This window comes from Gorilla gorilla, chromosome 10 (assembly GCF_029281585.2).
Source record: "Gorilla gorilla gorilla isolate KB3781 chromosome 10, NHGRI_mGorGor1-v2.1_pri, whole genome shotgun sequence".
NCBI lineage: Eukaryota > Metazoa > Chordata > Mammalia > Primates > Hominidae > Gorilla > Gorilla gorilla.
In genome coordinates, this window is record NC_073234.2 from 59,113,444 (window position 1) to 59,134,225 (window position 20,782).

At 40.3% G+C, this 20,782-nt stretch overlaps 1 protein-coding gene across 5 annotated transcripts in view; it reads left to right on the forward strand.

Moving 5' to 3' along the window:
* The first annotated feature begins 12,074 nt into the window (after positions 1-12,074).
* The window catches only part of GXYLT1 (glucoside xylosyltransferase 1), a 63,718-nt gene continuing 55,010 nt past the window's right edge, over positions 12,075-20,782 (forward strand). Inside the window, exon 1 of one of the 5 annotated variants that reach the window (XM_004052970.4) lies at positions 12,075-12,536. In XM_004052970.4, the coding sequence (XP_004053018.1) occupies positions 12,316-12,536 (221 nt within the window). In that variant the 5' untranslated portion in view covers positions 12,075-12,315. The remainder of the gene's footprint in view (positions 12,537-20,782) is intronic. The other 4 variants (XM_063694060.1, XM_063694061.1, XM_063694058.1 and 1 more) reach the window with 4 other exon arrangements.

Here is a 20,782-nt window from a genome sequence, read left to right on the forward strand (position 1 = left end):
GAATCTTTTAAGGACTTGATGTAGGAACTGAGCTATTTAGTAAGTCATTGGTAGAAGTTTCCGCACTGTACTTTGAAAATAAGTGAAAGCAGAAAAGTGAGTGCGTATGTAAGGAAAATAATAGTAAAAGAACGCTTTGACTTCTTAGCACTCGCCCTCTCCTGTATATCCCCAGGCACCTTCAGTTGTCTGGAACAAAATGTAGGAAAAACTGAAGAAATTCAGAACAGTTACCAATGACAAAAATCACTGATCAGAATAAAAAGACAAGGCTACAGAATATACATTGTTACTGATCATTTTTCAAAAGCAGAAGGAAAAGAATGCCCTCCCTGGCCATTGAGGGTGATGAAAAGTAAGCCCCACTCCTATCACAGGCAGTGAAGGACAGGAATGGAAAAAAAAAGTGAAGAAGAAGGGGAAAAAGCAAAAGTTATGAAAAAAATTAGAAAAGGGGACACTGGGATTCAGTCTGGATAATGGTAGAATCACTAGGAAGGGAGAGAACAAATAGAACTTACAGCACATAAGTCTCTGGTGACGTTTTAAAAACATGATAAAGCATCTTCATGATGACTCTGTCATTAGCTAAAGTTTAACTTGTGTTTAGTAGACTATTTACTAAGACAGCAGTATGTGTAATACAGAATGATGTTCATCAAAACCAGTTCGCTTTAGGAAGCTGTCACAGAGAAGTTTTACCTTGAATTACAAGGTAATTCAAGACCCACTAAACCTGTGTGTATTATTTCCACTCCTTAGGAATTCCAGTTGGGGAGGTATCTATTTCACTGGGTCCTTGCCCCAAAAAGTTCCCCCAGGGGTTTATTCTTACAACTTGAAATGAAGGTTTTTTAAAAATATTATTTGGCGTGATTTACACTAGATATATGTGGCCATTTGTAAGAACAAAAGAAAATTATTAACTACTTTCCTGAATGCACATTCCTACCAGCCCAGATAATTTAAATTTTAAGTATGTAATGTGGAGTTGACCCTTGAACAACATGGGTTTTAACTGCGTGGGTGCACTTACACATGGATTTTCTTCCAACTCTGCCATGTCGAAGACAGCAAAATCAACCATTCCTCTTTTTCCTCAGCCTACTCAACATGAAGACTATGAGGATGAAGACCTTTATGATGATCAACTTCCACTTAATAAATAGTAAATATATTTTTCCTTCCTAATGATTTAACAATTTCTCTAGCTTACTTTATTGAAGAATACAGTATATAATACATATACAAAATATGTGTTAATTAACTTTATGTTATCAGTAAGGCTTTTGGTCAACAGTAGGCTATTAGTAGTTACGTTTGGGGGGAGTCAAAAGTTGTATGCGAGTTTTTGACTGCTTGAGGGTTGATGTCTCTAACTGCCACATTGTTTAAGGGTCAACTGAATTAGGCTTTGTCCTTAGCCAGTGCAGATATTCCTGTCTTTATGGAATAGTCTAATTCTGGAGCATATGAAATGCCATAAGACTAAATACTTCAATGGAAAAAATCAAGTAGCTACCTGGAAGGCTTCGGTGCTCTGGGACATGTTTCACATTCTTAGTCTCCCCTGTTGCTGGGAGTTATGGACTGTAATAGCTATTTCACTGTTGTAATACGGTAAGTATTTTGTTGACTTTGGTTTTATTTACATCAGTATTATTTAATTCAGTGAACACTTATTGAGTATTATTTAATTCAGTGAACACTTACTGAGTATGTATGAGTATACATACTCAATAAGATGTGGAATGGCCACCTTAGAGACTGTAAATAATTACAGTGCCATAACTACAATAATAAAAACATGTATGAGATACAGACAAGAGAGAGTGCTTGCCACCCATTTGTTTCTAGAAAATTCACCTAGGCTAAAGTATCTACTGCAAGTCCATATTGAAAATGTTAGGGCCTCATCTTGATGTTTGAAGCTGATAATTTTGGGTGTCACCAGTAGTTTTAGCCCAACTCCAGTTTTATTTACTCCAGCTTGAATTTTTGAAAGTTTAAGACTTTAAGCCATGTAAAGTTAGATAATTTATCATTTTCCTGCACTAATTTTTAAAACATACAACAGCTGAATGAGGTCTGCTATGTCCTTTTTGTAGATGAAGAAGCGTATTACATCACTCTGTCCAAAAGAAATTTTATTCAGATTTATTTCAGAAAGAGCTTTACTTCACCTGAGAAATTGCCTTTTCCTTATGGACAAAGCAGATTATTAATTGGTTGCCCGATATTTTTGCTGTAGTTGTGAGAAATCTCCTATTAAAATTGGGTTCAGGCTGGGTGCAGTGGCTCACACCTGTAATCCCAGCACTTTGGGAGGCCGAGGTGGGCAGATCACCTGAGGTCGGACGTTCGAGACCAGCCTGGCCAATACGGTGAAACCCCGTCTCTACTAAAAATACAAAAAATTAGCTGGTCATAGTGGCAGGCACCTGTAATCCCAGCTACTTGGGAGACTGAGGCAGGAGAATTGCTTGAAACCAGGAGATGGAGGTGGCAGTGAGCAGAGATCCCACCCCTGCACTCCAGCCTGGGTGACAGAGCAAGACTCCATCTCAAAAAAAAAAAAAAAAAAAAAAATTGAGTTCAGTTTTAATAATTATGTGGGCTTGGTTGTCTGCTTATCTGCATTCTAACTTTTTAGTCTTTTTTTTAATCAGAGGAAAAAGATTTAATATAAAGATGCAAGCTTCACATCATGACAAATAATAAATTGTGAAATATAATTTTTTCTTCTTCTTTTCGTATTTTTTATAAATATTGGGTTTCACAACATTGCCCAGGCTGGTCTTGAACTCCTGGGCTCAAGCCATCCTCTCGAGTTGGCCTCCTAAAGTATTGGAATTATAGGTGTGAGCCATGGAGGCTGGTTGTGGCTCGTTTTCTATTTTAATCTAATTTCTTATTCTTGATCTTTTTTGTATTTTTCCAGAGTTCGATTTTTATCTACTTGTTTTTCTTTTGTTTTTATAAATGGCCACAAATATCTAGTGTAAATCAGGCCAAATAGTATTTAAAAAAAAATCTTCCTTGTTTCAAGTTGTAAGAATAAACTCCTAGGGGAACTGTTTGGGGCAAGGATCCAGTGAAAAACATACCTCCCCATCTGGAATTCCTGAGGAGTGGAAATAATACATACAGTTTTAGTAGGTCTTTAGATTACATCTAGATTTAAATCGGCTGACCTACCTGGAAGAACGGAGTTTGGATGAAAGCTACCACCTCATCATCATTTTTCTAATAAATCTTTTAGCAAGAAAATTCAGAAACTAAATGGATATTATTTTCATTATCCTCTTTTAATTCATAATCCAACAATAAAATGGTCCTGTGTTTACTTTTGGAGTCAGCAAGAATGGGAAGAGTTGGAAGGTTATAAAACTAGTTTGGGAGAAGACTTCTAAAGGACAAAGAAAATGACGGTGAACACATTTTGTTTCTTAATTTTTAATTTCTGTGGGTACATAGGAGGTGTATATATTTACAGGGTACATGAGATGTTTTGATACAGACATGTAATGCATAATAGTCACATCATGGAGATTGGAGTACCCATCTCCTCAAGCATTTATCCTTTGTGTTACTGACAATCCAATTATACTCTTTTAGTTATTTTTAAATGTACAATTATGTTATCAAATAGAAGGTCTTATTCATTCTATTTTTTTGTACTCATTAACTATCCTCACCACCCCCACCATCTACCCTTCCCAGCCTCTAGTAACCATCCTTCTACTATCTGTCTCCATGAGTTTAACTGTTTTAATTTTTAGATCCCACAAATAAGTGAGAACATGGGATTTTTGTCTTTCTGACCCCGGCTTATTTCACTTAACATAATCATCTCCAGTTCCATCCATGTTGTTGCAAATGACTGGATCTCATGTTTTTTATGGCTGAATAGTACTCCATTGTTTGTATGTACCACATTTTCTTTATCCAGTCATCTGTTGATGGACATTTACTTTGCTCCCAAATCTTAGCTATTGTAAACAGTGCTGTAATAAACACCAGAGTGCAGATATCTCTTCAATATACTGATTTGCTTTCTTTTGGTTATATACCCAGCAATGGGATTGCTGGATACTATGGTAGCTCAATTTTTAGTTTTTTTTTGAGGAACCTCCAAACTGTTCTCCATAGTGGTTGTACTAATTTACATTCCCACCAACAATGTACAAGGATTCCCTTTTCTCCACATCCTTGCCAGCATTTGTTGTTGCCTGTTTTTTGGATAAAAGTCATTTTAACTGGGGTGAGATGATATCTCATTGTAGTTTTGATTTGCATTTCTCTGATGATCAGTGATGTTGAGCACCTTTTCATATGCCTGTTTGCCATTTGTACATCTTCTTTTGAGAAATGTCTATTCAAACATTTGGCCCATATTTTGATTGGATTATTAGATTTTTTTTCCTATAGAGTGTTGCTTGAGCTCCTTATATATTCTGATTATGAATCCCTGGTCAGAGGGGTAGTTTGCAAATATTTTCTCCAATTCTGTGGGTTTCCTCATGTTGTTGTTTCCTTTGCTGTGCAGAAGCTTTTCAACTTGATATGATTCCATTTGTCCATTTTTGCTTTGGTTGCCTGTGCTTATGGGGTGTTACTCAAGAAATTTTTGCCAAGACCAAGGTCGTGGAGATTTTCCCCAATGTTTTCTTTTAGTAATTTCATAGTTTGAGGTCTTAGAGTTAAGTCTTTAATCCAGTTTGATTGGATTTCTGTATACGGTGAGAGATAGGGGTCTAGTTTCATTCTTATGCATATGGATATCCAGTTTTCCCAGCACCATTTATTGAAGAGATTGTCTTTTCCCAGTGTATATTGTTGGCACCTTTGTCAAAAATGAATTCATTGTAGCTGTGTGGACTTGTTTCTGGGTTCTCTTTTCTTTTCTTTTCTATTCTTTTTTTTTTTTGGAGACAGAATCTCACTGTGTGTGTCACCCAGGCGGGAGTACAGTGGTGCAATCTTGGCTCACTGTAACCTCCACCTCCTGGGTTCAAGAATTCTCGTGCCTCAGCCTCCTGAGTAGCTGGGATTACAGGTGTGCACCACCATACCCAGCTAATTTTTTATTTTTAGTAGAGACGGGTTGCGTCATGTTGGCCAGGTTGGTCTCTAACTCCTGGCCTCAAGTGATCCACCTGCCTTGGTCTCCCAAAGTGCTGGGATTACAGGTGTGAGCCACTGCGCCTGGCCTCTGGGTTCTATTTCATTGGTCTATGTATCTGTTTTTATGCCATTACCATGCTATTTTGGTTACTATAGCTCTGTAGTACAATTTGAAGTCAGGTAATGTGATTCCTCTAGTTTTGTTCTTTTTGCTTATTAGGATAGCTTTGGCTATTCTGTGTCTTTTGTGATTCCATATAAATTTTAGGATTGTTATTTCTATTTCTGTGGAGAATGTCATTGGTATTCTGATAGAGATAGCATTGAATCTGTATATTGCTTTGGGTAGGTAAGTATGAACATTTTAACAATATGATTCTTCTAATCCATCAAAATGGAATCTCTCCATTTTTTTTGTGTCCTCTAAATTTCTTTCATCAATGTTTTATAGTTTTCATTGTAGAGATCCTTCACTTCTTTAATTCCTAGATATTTAATTTTATTTGTGGCTCTTTTAATTGGGATTACTTTTGTTATTTTTCAGATTGTTCACTTTTGGCATATAGAAATGCTACTGATTTTTGTATGTTGATTTTTTATCCTGAAACTTTACTGAATTTGTTTATCAGTTCTAATAGTTTTTTGGTGGAGTACTTAGGTTTTTTCCAAATGTAAGATTATAATTATCTGCAAACAAGGATAATTCAACTTCTGTTCCAATTTGGATGCCCTTTATTTATTTCTCTTGTCTGATTGCTCTAGCTAGGACTTCCAGTAGTATGTTGAATAACAGTGGTGAAAGTGGGTGGTGGTGAATGCATTTTTAAAAAGAAAGTAGGTTGAGCTCCCAGAAGAAAAGAGCAGTGATCTGGCCTTAGGCCTGAGAAGTAGTTTTTTTGTTGTTGTCTGTTTGTTTGTTTGTTTGTTTTTGAGACAGAGTCTTGCTCTGTTGCCAGGGTGGAGTGCAGTGGCGCAATCTCTGCTCACTGCAACCTCTGCCTCCTGGGTTCAAGTGATTCTCCTGCCTCAGCCTCCCGAGTAGCTGGGACTACAGGCACTTGCCATCATGCCCAGCTAATTTTTGTATTTTTAGTAGAGACAGGGTTTCACCATGTTGGCCAGGATGGTTTCAATCTCTTGACCTTGTGATCTGCCTGCCTCGGCCTCCCAAAGTGCTGGATTTTTTGGCTTTTAATAAGGGAAAATTTAAAAAAAGCATATGTTTTCTAGCAAAGAATAAGATAAATAATTTAAGGAACACTTTCACTTAATTGGAAAAGAGAGCAAAAAAGAATTTTTACTTTATTAAAAATAAAATATATAAATGTAAAAATAAAGGAAACCAAACATAACAGGATTACCTAGTGATGTAATTTCTGTATAGAAAGGAATCTGAGGGAACAATAAGAATTATGAGTTCAGCCAAGCATCAGACAGAAGTGTGATAGTATCAGAATTCTTAATTATTTTCAGTCTTCAATGTTTGGGAACCTGGGTCAGAAGAGTCTTGAAACCTTTTCTTTCTTTCTTTCCTCCCTTCCTTCCTCCCTCCCTCCCTCCCTCCCTGCCTTCCTTCCTTCCTTTGCTTATTTCCTTTTAAAAGTTTAAAAAATTTGTTTGGGGGTACATAGTATGTGTATATATTTATAGGGTACATGAGATGTTTTGATAAAGGCAGGCAATGCAAAATAATCACATCATGGAGAATAGGGTATCCATTCCTTCAAGCATTTATCCTCTGTGTTACAAACGATTCAATTACATACAGTTTTAGTTATTTTTAAAATGTACCATTATGCTATGGTCACCCTGTTGTGCTATCAAACAGTAGGTCTGTTCTTTAATATTATAATTATGAGACTTGGCTGATGACAAGAATTTGCATATGGGTGTTTTCTTTTTTTATATATTTTTTAATTTTTTGAGACGGCTTTTTGCTCTTGTTGCCCAGGGTGGAGTGCAATGGCGTGATCTCAGCTCACTGTAACCTCTGCCTCCCGGGTTCAAGCGATTCTCTTGCCTCAGCCTCCCAAGTAGCTGGGATTACACGCATGCGCCACCATGCCTGGCTAATTTTGTATTTTTAGTAGAGACGGGGTTTTACTATGTTGGTCAGGCTGTTCTCAAACTCTTGACCTCAGGTGATCCACCCACTTCGGCTTCCCAAAGTGCTGGGATTACAGGCATAAGCCACCACACCTGGCTTATGGGTGTTTTAATTCAAAATTTCCTCATGACTAAATTTCCCTACAAATCTAGCTTTATATTTTACTGACAATTTTTGTTTGTTTGTTTGTTTTTGTTTTGAGATGGAGTCTCACTCTGTCAGCCAGGCTGGTATTCAGTGGTGTGATCTTGGCTCACTGCAACCTCCACCTCCTGGGCTCAAGTGATCCTCCCACTTCAGCCTCCCGAGTAGCTGGGACCACAGATGCACAGCACCATGCCCAGCTAATTCTTGTATTTTTTGTAGAGACGGGTTTTCACATGTTGCTCAGGCTCATCTTGAATTCCTGAGCTCAAGTGACCTTCCTGCCTTGGCCTCCCAAAGTGCTGCGATTACAGGCATGAGCCATTGCACCTGGCCGTTACTATTTTTTAAAAATAATATATTCTGTTTTACTAATCAGTATGCAGGGTTCTTGAAGTTTGAACCAGGGAGAAATAGAGGGACATCCAGAGGATATTCCTCGTTCTCTTTCCCACCTAGCCCACTGTACACTTTCCCTACCTTGTAGATGGAAATGTCAGCGAAATTCTGGTATCATATAGGAGGTTAAGGCATCCTCATTAATTAGTTTTCCACCGCTTTTCTTTTTTCAGTTTAAATTATTTATTTTTTAATCTTTCACTACTTCTTTTTCTACTCTTGTGGCCTGTAGCAACGTGTTTTTAAGAATGAAGAGCATCACTTTACTCTTTCATCCTTCCTCTGACTCTTTCCCTACAGTTACTGGTCTGAATGAACACATAAAATGAGATTTTTGTTCAAACTAAACATTATTTTCCAACTTTTCCTCCAGTCCAACAAAGTCTCTAGGAATTGGACTGTGGAAAATGGGGAAATATACTAGAAGCCCACTAGCAGAGAGAATGAATTTTACTTTTAGCCTAAGTTTCTGATTCTTTGTGCTCTGCTACTAATCTGACTTGCATTTCACTGATTGTAAATTTTGTTTTAGACTCCAAGATCAGTCTGAAAGATTTTCATATAACATTGGTTCCCTTTTTGCTTTCAATTTGAATTTGTACCACTCCATTTAGTGCTTATTTGTTCCTAGTGAGATAGCATGGCGTAATGGAAAAGAACAAGAAACAGAAATCTTAGAGGATTTCTATCTGAATTTTGGATCTTATTATTAACCATGTGGTAACTGAACATCTCTGAATTTCAGGCTGTTTGCTTTTTTTGGGGGGGGGATTGTTTTTATTTTTAAATTTTTCTTACTATCTGTGGTCACATCTCTACCAGGCTCGTGTTTTTTTTTTTTTTTTTTTTTTTAGAATAGAATAACATCTCCTACTTCATAGGAATGCTATAAAGATTAAATTAAACTTTCTTTTTCTTTTTTTTTTTTTGTAGAAAGAGGGGTCTCATTATATTACCCAAGCTGTTTTTGATCTCCTGGCCTCAAGCAATCCTCCCAGCTCCACCTCCCAAAGTGCTGGGATTACAGGTGTGAGCCACCGTGCCCAGCCAAGGATTAAATTCCATTATGCATAGACCTTTATAAAATGGAAGTCATGTAAAAAGGTTTTTTTTTTTTTTCCTGCAAAAAGTTTTTGAATTTTACTCTGAAAAGGTATAGAATTTAACTCTTTCTCCATGTCTTTTTTTTTTAAGGAATCAAGTACTTACAGTAGAAGTGTAAAGAAAATGCTGAGCAGGCCCCCAAATCTGCTCTAGACTGATTTAGAGAAGACATTTTAAAAAAATGAAAACGGGAGCCGGGCGCAGTGGCTCACGCTGTAATCCCAGCACTTTGGGGAGGCTGAGGTGGGTGGATCACGAGGTCAGGAGATAGAGACTATTCTGGCCAACATGGTGAAACCCCATCTCTACTAAAAATACAAAAAATTAGCCAGGCCTGGTGGCACGCACGCGCCTGTAGTCCCAGCTACTCAGGAGGCTGAGGCAGGAGAATCACTTGAACCCGAGAGGCGGAGGTTGCAGTGAGCTGAGATTGTGCCACTGCACTCCAGCCTGGTGACAGAGCAAAACTCCATCTCAAAAAAAAAAAAAAAAGAAAACGCCCATTAATTGAATGCCTATTATATATCCAGGATGTACTAAGAGCTATACGAAAAATCAAGATTAATCTTTTAAATATAAAATTATTGAGATGTGGCTTAATTCTGAATCAGAATTTTCCAGATCATGGAGATCTCTATCTCCTAAACAACAAATATTGATACTTTTAAATTACTTTTTCTCCACCTAAATTTACCTATTTGATACGATGAATGAAGGTCAACATGGATTAAAAATTTGGATATCAGTCTATCATTAGAGAATTAAGAGACTGGTATAGAGAGAAAAAAATAGATTTAGGAATACATACCTTCACGCAGTACATGGAAGAAACACCTAACTGTTGTGACATCAAATATGTTAAAGCGTTTTCATTAACTTAATTTTAGGAATATCAAAATGCAACGCGTAAATCCGGTTAATAATTAGAGGGATGCCAGCATGCACATAGCTCCTCCAAGATAGCCAGTTAAGATGATGTGTAATAGAAAAATCATTTCTATTTTTGGAATGGTTTATATAATTTTTCAACAGAAAATTACAGGATTAGAAGGAACCTAAAAGGATGATATGGTCCAGTACCCTGACGTCAATAAATGAGTGGCTATTTTTCCCGATATGCTCTTCTCATAAAATTGTTGCAGAAATGAAAACTGCTTGCCTTCTCTTTTTGCCATTCCATTATTTTAACCATCTGTGGGTCAAGGAGTTATTCTTATTTATTACTACGTTTAGTTTCTTTGTTGAAATAGAGAACAGTTATAGTTAGTATCTTTTAAATTAAACATTTTTTGAGTACTGGCTCTTACTCTAGTTTCTTGGTACCATATCTTTCAGCTTTCTCTCAAAAGGTATTTTCATTCTTATCAATGCTTTTCCTATCATTCTGGGTACTTCGTTAAGTTTATCTTCATTTCTCTAAGAAGTGTAAGGTGTAGTGGAAGTATTAATTTAGTATTCTTGTGGTTTCTATTTGCCTGTTTTCCCTTTGAGAGCAGTACACTCCTTTTATTTCTGAATACTCTGCATCAGAGCCCCTTGTCTGGCATGTAGAATATGTTCAATAAATGTTTATTGAATGCATAAATGTATGTTCTCATTCTCTTTACACATCTTGATAGCATGCTAATGTTCATTTTTTATCAGGTAAAGCAAGAAGGGGAGGAAGTTGAACCTTAAATTTGTTTAGTGACTTTATCATGGTCACAGAACCACTACTTTTTTGGTATAGGGAGCCAAGGATCCAAATGGAGACTGCTACTATTTTGCGCAGCATTTCCCCACCTTGTATCTCATGGCCAAACTTTTCAACGCCCCAGATGCAATTTCAGCAGTTAAACGCATGATTTTTCCCCATGAATGTGTGTTCGTGTGTGTGTGTATTTTTAAGTATCCCTTCCCTCACTTTTTGGCACTGGTGCTGCTTTCTGCCTCCAATCTCTCCTCTGTTTCAGCCTCCACACTACAGCCAGAATCTGCTCTCTAAAATGCAATTGTGATCATGTTACTTCCCTATTTAAAAACCCTTCAATGGTTCACTAATGTCTTGCAGATTAAATTCAAACTCCTTGGTGTGCTAAACAAAGCACTCAAATATCTGGCCCCTTCTACGCGCTTATCGCTCATCATACCCTCTCTTGCATTCACTTAGCTGGTGGTATCAAACTTCTCACAGTTCCCTACACAAGAGCCTGTTTATTGATCCTTCAGCCTGGAATTACTTCCCTTACCCGACTCAAGACTCGAGCGCCACCTTTGCTATGAAGTCTCTCTTGACTATACTCACAGACAGAACTGATTGTTCCTTTGTGTGTATGCCCACACCCTTATAGGCCTGGATCTTAAGTCTGTTATCACTGCGTTGCGCTTATTTACAAGTATCCGCTGTCCCACCCACGCTCCACTTAGGCCTCTTTATACCCCTAGGTACTCACACAGAGCTTGGCACAAGTGATGCTTTATAAATGGTCAATGAATGAATGTAGTGGAAACACAGAAGAAGAGGGAGAAGAACTGGGGAAGAAAGAAGCTCTGCGGAGAGAATACTAATTGTTTTGCACATGAAAATAATGAGTTGTGAGGGAGGTCAAAAAGGTCAAAGGGAAGAGCCCTGCCTTACAGGAACTCACTGTCTGCTGGGAGGCAAGAGGTAAGGTCCGCATACCAAACACACGAAGCAATGAGCTTATCTGGGTGAAAATGGCTCGTGCACATTATAGTATCACAGAAACTTAGAGGCTGGGGGAGGATGGAGAGGAAACTGGCCTAGTCAAGTGTCTTCTAAGTGCTAGGCGGTTTTCGAGCGTTAAACAGTTTAATCTTTACAACCACCCCATGATGAGGATAGTAGCTCCATTTTAGGGACGAAGAAACATGCTCAGAGAATTTAGGTTGCCCAATGTCACAAACTACCATGTGGAAGGACCATAATTAGAATTTAGGTCAACTGCCTCCAGAGCCCTGAGGCTTTCGCTCCCCCTCTCTCGGCGGTCGAGACCCACAGGGCTCCCATTCACCTGCGCGTCGGCCTGCGCTGGCTACAGCCCTCAAGCGCGCCGCGTTCCGCGCACCCACACCGCCCCCTGCGCGCCAGCCCTGCGTCCCTCCCACGCGAACTGCGCCGGCGCGTCCAGCCCTCCCGCCCGGGGGAGGGGCGGGGTTGCGTCGCTGCCGCTGACCCTTGAGCGCGCGGCGGCAGAGGCGGTGTCCAGGCTTCCGGGCGGGTAGTCCTCCGGCTCCGGAGCCGCGACTGCGCTCGCCTAGGTGGTGGGCGGGGAGGGAAGGAAGGGAGCGGGCGCAAGGCGGCGGCGGCGGCGGCGGCTGCGGGTGAGGAACTTGTTGCGCCGGCGGCTGCGCGGTGCCCCTCCCTCCGCTCCAGTTCGTCGGGGCGGGCGCGGCGGCGGCGGCGGCGGAGAAGGAGGAGCGCGGCCGGGGCGATGCGGCGCTACCTGCGCGTCGTGGTGCTGTGTGTGGCCTGCGGCTTCTGCTCGCTCCTTTACGCTTTCAGCCAGCTCGCCGTGTCCCTGGAAGAAGGAGCGGGCGGCGGTGGCGGGAAGCCGCAGGCCGCAGTGGCTTCCTGGCTCGCGGGCGGCGGACGCGGCGCCGTGAGAGGCGCCGGCGTCGCTGGCCCAGCAGCGCATCCCGGCGGGTCGGACAGGTACGGGCAGTTCCCGGTGTGGGGGACGCGGCGGGCGCGGGGCGCTGGGCGCGGGCTCGGCCTAGCCCGGGCTGCTCGCCGGTGGGTGCCGCGTCTCCCGCGTCTTTTCTCCTGTCTCTGACCCCTCACTCATTTCCCTCCTTCCCCTCTGGCCGGGGCTAAACCCGCGCTGCTCCCGCCTGAGAGTGTCCCACACTTTCTGTGTTTATCTTTTGACCCAGTCATGCGCCCTTTAAAGCAGTTAGAAATTAATTTTCAACTTTTTAAAAAGAGGGTTCTTTGAAAATAAGAGGTGTCTACAAAAGCCTTACTGCTGCCTGGCTAGTGAGAATTTCCTTTTGTTTCAGTGGAGTTCAAGTTGAGATATTTAAACAAGAGGCTGGCGCCCTAGTTCAGTGTTTAAGGAGTGTGTGTGTGTGTGTGTGTGTGTGTGTATATGTGTGTGTATTTTGTTCCTCATGCTGATTTTCCTGTGTTAACGCTTACACTTCTAAGTATTAGCCATGGTTAGTTAAATTTGGAAATGGCATTTGTGCGGGTTGTGAAATTTTCTTTTGGAAACACTCAGTTTATTAAGAAACTTAGAGCAAATTAAGAAAAATGAGCGATACTTGGCGTGCTCAAGTCTGTTGTTGGATGGGATGGAGTTACCTTTCTTGACAAATTGGTATTTAAAAAGCGACGTAATGACTTAGGACGTAATCACTGCCAGAGTGGGAATCAACATGAGATTTAAATAGAAAAAAAATGTTTCTGTCAACGCATTATGAATGCTTGAAATCTGAGCGTTTGCACTGCCTTGCAACATGGACACTTCCACCTTATGTATGGGCATCTCTCTGGGAACGACCTGAAGTGCTCCCTACCAAGACTTGGCAAATGCTGCTTTGATATAGAGAAGTATAGGGTTTGTCGGAAGAGGGAGTATAGATCAGCTGTGGGCTGTTGTTTAACATCATTTTGAGAGTCGATGGTCATTCCCAGAATGAAAGGGGAAAGTTTGGGCAGAGGAGCAGCGTGGAAAGCGGACTTGTCATGTTTTTACCCTGAGATTTGATTACAGTCAGGGTAATTCCTACATCAGGACCCTCAGTTGTCTGTCCTGGGAGAAAGCAGTCACTGAAGAGTTGAATGAGCTCGTGGAAAATGACAGGTTGAAGCTAAACTGTTTATGGCCTAGTATGTTATTGTGAAGCATTTGCAATTATGGAAAAGGAATTATTTTTATATGGGGTAGAATTGTAAGGAAGCAACATTTTAATTAAATATTGAATGAAATTAGACTGATGTTAACATTACATTTTTAGTGCCTTGGTCTTAGATATTTTATTTTGTGACAGAAATTTACAAATTTTGTTTGCTTGACCAGCTAATTTTAATAAAATTATTTGAAATTTTCGAAAATAGCCTCAGTTTTAATAAACATCCAATATAATCATTACTGAAATGTTAAGTTTTATGTGTCAGGATTGAGTCAACCGAAATACTGTACTTTTTTAGGTCCTTTGAGTAGCATTACTCTTTATTTTAAATGAGGCGTACATCTAAGTTAGAACTATAGGTGTATCTATCTCTCTTTGTAAAAATGTGATGAAGAACAGCATGTCACCCCATTTGCGCGCATAAGAAACCATTTGGGCAGGGGAACAACGTGGAAAAGTTGGATTGTGAAGTTTTACTCTATGGTTAGATTAAGATCACGCAAATTACTAAGACCTCAGGACTCTATTTTATATATCGTCATTTATAAGATCTTTATAGAAATCTCATAGAATTAAATCAACTTTTGGCAACGCTCGGTAGCTCACGCCTGTAATCCCAGAATTTGGGGAGGCTGAGTGGGGATGATTGATTGCTGGAGGCCAGGAGTTTGACACCAGCCTCGTCAACAACCCATCTTTACAAAAAATAAAAAATTAAAAAAAAATTAACTGAATGTGGTGTTTCACACCTGTAATCCCAGCACTTTGGGAGGCTAAGGTGGGAGGATCACTTGAGCCCAGGAGTTCAAGGCTACAGTGAGCTATGATTGCTACAGTGAGCTATGATTGCACCAGTGTAATCCAACCTGGGTGACAGAGCAAGATCCTGTCTCAAAAAAAAAAAAAAAAAAAAAAAAATTAACTTTTTTGGCCACCATGAGATATGGTATAGAAATCCCTAACCTCTTCATGTATAAATCATTTGGCCAAGATCCAAAGCAAATCAGTGTTGGAGGAGGATTAGAAACTGTATCCTTTGAGTGTTATACAAGAGCTCTTTCTGTAAAGAAAGATAAGGGTCTGGTTTAGATAGTGGACTCAGTGGGCAGTGGGGCTATGGGGCAAGCCAGCAGCTTCCTCTTTTCAGTAGTACTTAGGTATTATTGCATTTTTGCCTTTTTTGATAACATCTTACTTGAAAGATTATAACTATTTCTCTTTTTATTTTAAACACGGGATCTAGGTTTGTACCCAGTAAGTTCCATTGGTCAGATCTTATAAAAACTATTCATAGTATAGAATTTCATGACGACAAAAGACTTGGAGTCCTTGAAGTAAGAACTTTAAAATGAAAGGAACAGTTTTTCAGTGGAATCTCTTATCCGTTAGTGTATTCTGTTTGAAGCCATGATTTTAATAATCAGAAAATACATGGGTCTTGGAGTCAGATAAACCCGTGTTCTCAGTATTCTGGCTCTGGTTGCTGTGAGACTTTGCCTAAATTGTGTCACATGCCTGTGTTTTAATTTCCTCACCTGTAAAATGTAGATAATACTTAAACTTTTTTAGCTTTAGTAGGGTATAATTGATAAATAGAAACTGTATATGTTTAAGGCATACAACTTGATAGATTGACATACATTGAGAAATGATCACAGTTAAGCTAGTTAACATCATCACCTCACATAGGGTTTTTTTTTTTTTTGTGGTGAAAGCACTAAAGATCTACTGTCTTAGCACATTTTAGGTATACTGTACACTTTGTTAACTATAGTCATCAGGCTGTACATTAGATTACCTTACTTAATTTGTAATAGAATTCTTAGTTGTCTTTGATGAAAATTCAGTAAAACTATCTCAAGCAAAACATATTTATAGGCTTATACAGTTTTTGAAATGAAGGAAAAACTGCAGATAGCAGGGCAGCTCAAAGGACCTTAAGGACTGGGGACTCTTTTCCAGTAAAGACAAAACTTTGTTCATGGGGTTTTTCTGTTCTTGCAGGTTTTGTTCTCTAATCTCAAATACAAAATCCTAGGAAAAGGCTGTCATTGGACTTGCCTGGGTTGCATGCCCGTTTGTGGACCAGTCAGTGTTACTTGGGATGGGGAACTCTGATTTGTTGACTCTGTGTCACTTGCACATTCCTGTGGCAGACAGAATAACATGATTGGTGTTGGAGAGGAGGGGTGCCTCAAAGGAGAAGGAATGCTGGATAGGCAGTGGCTGTTCTAGAAGGAGATACTCAGGCTCTTCAGTGTGGACAGACTGTATTAAGGTATTTGACAGAAAGCAGTAGTTATTACTGGACATCACTACTTCATACCACTTTGTTGCATTTTAGTTACTCAGGATGATTAAATTATCATATTTCACTGATGAGTCCTGACATTGATTATCAAAATTTTACCTGTGGCTATACAGCAGTATTGGTAGTGGGGAATCAAGAAATTACTAAATGTTTCAGTGATACCATTTCTGGACCCATCATGCCCTTGGAGTTTCCTTATGTGTCTCCTTGTCACACAGGGAGGTAATTATTTCACTTTCTTTTTTAGATCTGGTTAGGCCATAGAGTTGTCATTTCTCCTGGATCCTGGGAACACTAGTGTTATATACTGAGAACTTAAAGAATAGAAAGTAAGAGTTTTGGAGTGACAGGCTTCAGCTTTGCCACTTACTGACTGTGTTGACCTTGAACTTGTTTTCTTCAGAGAGAAGAGTATGATATTGTTTGTGAGAATTGAAATTAAATATTAAATAGCTGATACAGAGTACCTAGTATGGTGCCTGACACAACAACATTTTAGCTAATATCATTTTGGTAATTTAAATTTTAAGTTGGGATTTTTTTTTTCTTCCAATTTCTGACCTCTGGGAAAAATTCTGGTCATTGGGCTCCAGTTAAGACCTGTTAAATCAAAATGCCCTGGCAGTGGGGTCCAGGAATTTATGTTTTAGATATGTGCTGCAGCTTGTTATAAAACCAAAAATTGAGAATAGTTTGGGCACTATTTTCACACTACTGTTTTTAGTGAATTTCCACCCCCCCGCCTTTTTTTTTTTTTTTTGAGATGGAGTCTTGCTCTGTCACTCAGGCTGCAGTGCAGTGGTGCGATCTCAGCTCACTGCAAGCTCCACCTCCCGGGTTCATGCCATTCTCCTGCCTCAGCCTCCCAAGTAGCTGGGACTACAGGTGCCTGCCACCATGCCCAGCTAATTTTTTGTATTTTTAGTAGAGACGGGGTTTCACCATGTTAGCCAGGATGGTCTCCATCTCCTGACCTCATGATCCGCCCACCTCGGCTTCCCAAAGTGCTGGGATTACAGGCATTAGCCACCGTGCCCAGCCCTTTTTCCCCCTTTTTTCTGCAGTTATGTTTGAAGAAGAGAGTTGAGTCAGTGAACAGTAAAGAAAGTTGAATTACTTACTAAAGCCACTTTAATCTCTGCTTTGTTATTGCAAAAACATCTTACATAAAACCAGTGCCCTGTACCTTGTATTTTAGGTCATTGAAGGATCATAGTGGTATCTATGTTACATATTTGTGAAGGGTTATCTTGGTTTCTTTGGGCTGCTGTAACAAAATACCATCGACTAGAGAGCTTAGAAACTACAGAAATTTATTTCTTACAGTTCTGGAGACTAGAAATCCAAGTCAAGGCACCAGCAGATTCAGTGTCTGATGAGGACCCATTTCCTGGTTCATAGATGGCGCCTTCTCCCTGTGTTCTCACATGGTAGAAGAGGCGAGGCAGGCCCCTTTTATAAGGCCCCCCACTAATCCCATTCATGGAGGCTCTGCTCTCATGACCTAATCACCTACCAAAAGGCCCTACCTCCTAACATCATGTTAGTAATTAGATTTCAACATATGAATTTTGAGGGGACACATTCAGACCATAGCAAATTGTTAGTCCAAACTTGACACATAGTATTTAATAAATACTAGTAATTAATTAATTAAAATATTCTGTGCTTTTGGAGGAGAAAGTTACTTGGTTGATGAAAAAATAATATGTACTTTTGATTTAGAGATCTTTTTTTTTTTTATTTCTGAGACAAGGTTTCACTCTGCTACCCAAGCTGGAGTACAGTGGCCTGAGATCATGGCTCACTGCAGCCTTGACCTTCTGGGCTCAAGTGATCCTCCCACCTTAGCTTCCCGAGTAGCTGTGACTACAGGTGTGCACACCACACCTGGCTTTTTTTTTTTGAGACAGAGTCTCGCTCGATTGCCCAGGCTGGAGTGCAGTGGCATGATCTTGGCTCAGTGCAACCTCCGCCTCCCGGGTTCAAGTAGTTCTCCTGCCTCAGCCTCACAAGTAGCTGGGATTACAGGTGTGTGCCAACTGCCCAGCTTTTTTTGTTTTTTTCTTTTTGTATTTTTTAGTAGAGACGGGGTTTCACCGTGTTGGCCAGCCTGGTTGGTCTTGAACTCCTGACCTCAGGTGATCCACCTGCCTCGGCCTCCCAAAGTGCAGGCATGAGCCACCATACCCTGCCTAGAAAATCTTATTTTAAAGCAGTAAGATCATTATCTATATGCCATACCTATTGGAAGTACTTCCCCTATGTATAAACTTAAATTTTGTTCATAATGTGTGTACTGTATGAGGTTTATGATTTTTGTTTTCAGATTGGCTACTTTTTACTTTATCGTGTTTACCTTTATTACGCATAGGAAAGCTTTCTACCAGTTTTTTTTCCCCTCCCTTTTTTAGATTTAAATCAATCCAGCTTTGTGTGGGAGCTGGGGGCGGGTAGAGGAGGTATATTGTGTGATGCTAACTTATTCTTTGAAATGCGTAGATGATTGTTTCAGTGTCATTTATATATAAGCAGTCCTTTTCCTACTTGCCGAGGATTAATGAAATTAGAAATTTAAGAAAAAGAAGATCTTACTTAGAGCTAGAAATTAAGTTGTCTAGAAATTATTTGTTTGTTTGTTTGTTTATTTATTTATTTGAGACGGAGTCTCTGTCACCCAGACTGGAGCGCAGTGGCACTCTCTCGGCTCACTACAGCCTCCACCTTCTGGGTTCAAGCGATTCTTCTGCCTCAGTCTCCTGAGTAGCTGGGACTACAGGCGCATGCCACCACACCTTGCTGATTTTTTATTTTTAGTAGAGACGGGGTTTCCCCATGTTTGCCAGGCTGGTCCCGAGCTCCTGACCTCAGGTGATCTGCCTGCCTCAGACTCCCAAAGTGCTGAGATTACAGGCGTGAGCCACCGCGCCTGACTTGGAAACAATTTAGTTGAAAATTAAATAACAGTGATTTGGCAGTATCATGGGAATGGCCTCCTTTAATGTGCCCATAAGCATCTTTGCTTCTCTTGCACAGTCGCAGGGAGGGTATACATGCCTTGAAGTTGCATTACTGCTTTGCAGCAGCACTTCATTCATACTGTCAAATATTTATGCTGAATATGCCTAAATTTATCACTGACTTTTTTTTTTTCAATTTAAGATGGAGTCTCGCTCTGTCACTTAGGCTGGAGTGCAGTGGCATGATCTCGGCTCAAGGCAAGCTCCGCCTCCCGGGTTCACGCCATTCTTCTGCCTCAGCCTCCCGAGTAGCTGGGACTACAGGCGCCTGCCACCGCGCCCAGATAATTTTTTGTATTTTTAGTAGAGGCAGGGTTTCACCGCACCGTGTTAGCCAGGATGGTCTCGGTCTCCTGACCTTGTGATCCGCTTTTTTTTTTTTTTTTTTGAAACAGATGCTCTGTCGCCCAGGCGGGAGTGCAATGACGCGATCTCAGCTCACTTTAACCTCTGCCTCCTGAGTTCAAGCGATTCTCCTGCCTTAGCCTCCCAAGTAGCTGGGAGTACAGGTGCATGCCACCAAGCCTGGCTAATTTTTTGTGTTTTTAGTAGAGACGGGGTTTCACTGTGTTAGCCACGATGGTCTCGATCTGACTTTGTGATCCTTCTGCCTCGGCCTCCCAAAGTGCTGGGATTACAGGCGTGAGCCACTGCGCCTGGCCTAATTTTTGTATTTTTGGTAGAGACGAGGTTTCACCATGTTGGTCAGGCTTGTCTCGTATCACTGACTCTTTGGTAAGTTTTGCATAGTTTTCACTGAAGCCTCCTATCTTTGACATTTTGAAATGAAAATTACTTTTTCTAGTTTAACTTAAAAGTACAACCAGGCGTGGTGGCTCGTACCTGTAATCCTAGCAGGGAGGCAAAGGTGGGTGGATTGCTTGAACCCAGAAGTTCTAGACCAGCCTTGGCAAAACACTCTCTCAACAACAACAAAAATACAAAAAATTACCTGGGCATAGTGGTGTGCGCCTGTGGTCCCAGCTACTCCAGAGGTTGAGGTGGGAGGATTGCTTGAGCCTAGGAGGTTGAGGCTGCAATGAACCGTGTACGCACCACTGCACTCCAGCCTGGGCGACTTGTGTGTTTGTTTGTTTGTATGTATGTATGTATGTATGTATGTATGCATGTATGTATGTATAAAAAACCTCCTGTAATTGGTTTTAAGTAAACTTCAAGTTTGACAAATGTTATTATGCCGAGCGTTGTTTTATCACATGTAAATACATGTAACCACCCCCAAAATTAGGATTAGGATATGGAATTGTTTCATCACCGCAAAGGTACCTTGTGCTACCCCTTGGTCAGTTGTAGACAAGCTACCTAGAGCTAGATGCTTTATGTCTTATTAAACTTGAGGATGAGCCACAGTAACATTTTATTTCAGTTTGATCCACAGTGAAAAAGTTCCCTTTTAGGACTTCAGTGCTTTTGAATGTCAGTATGGGTATAGTGAAGACATACCCACCTAACTCATATTAATGCTTTGCCTCATTAAAATTATTTAATAGAGTTACCTCTTTGAATGTTGGATGTTTAGTATTCTGCTTTCAACAGTTTTAAGCAACTAATAGCCAGAACCTGGATAACTACCTTTACTTTTCCAGTATTTTCAAACTTTAATTTTTCTTTTTGGCCTAAAAGTGCAAGTGCTGTCTTCAGATGAGTTGATTTTGCTAATTTATCTTATTGCTTCTAATAAGCCACTGATAC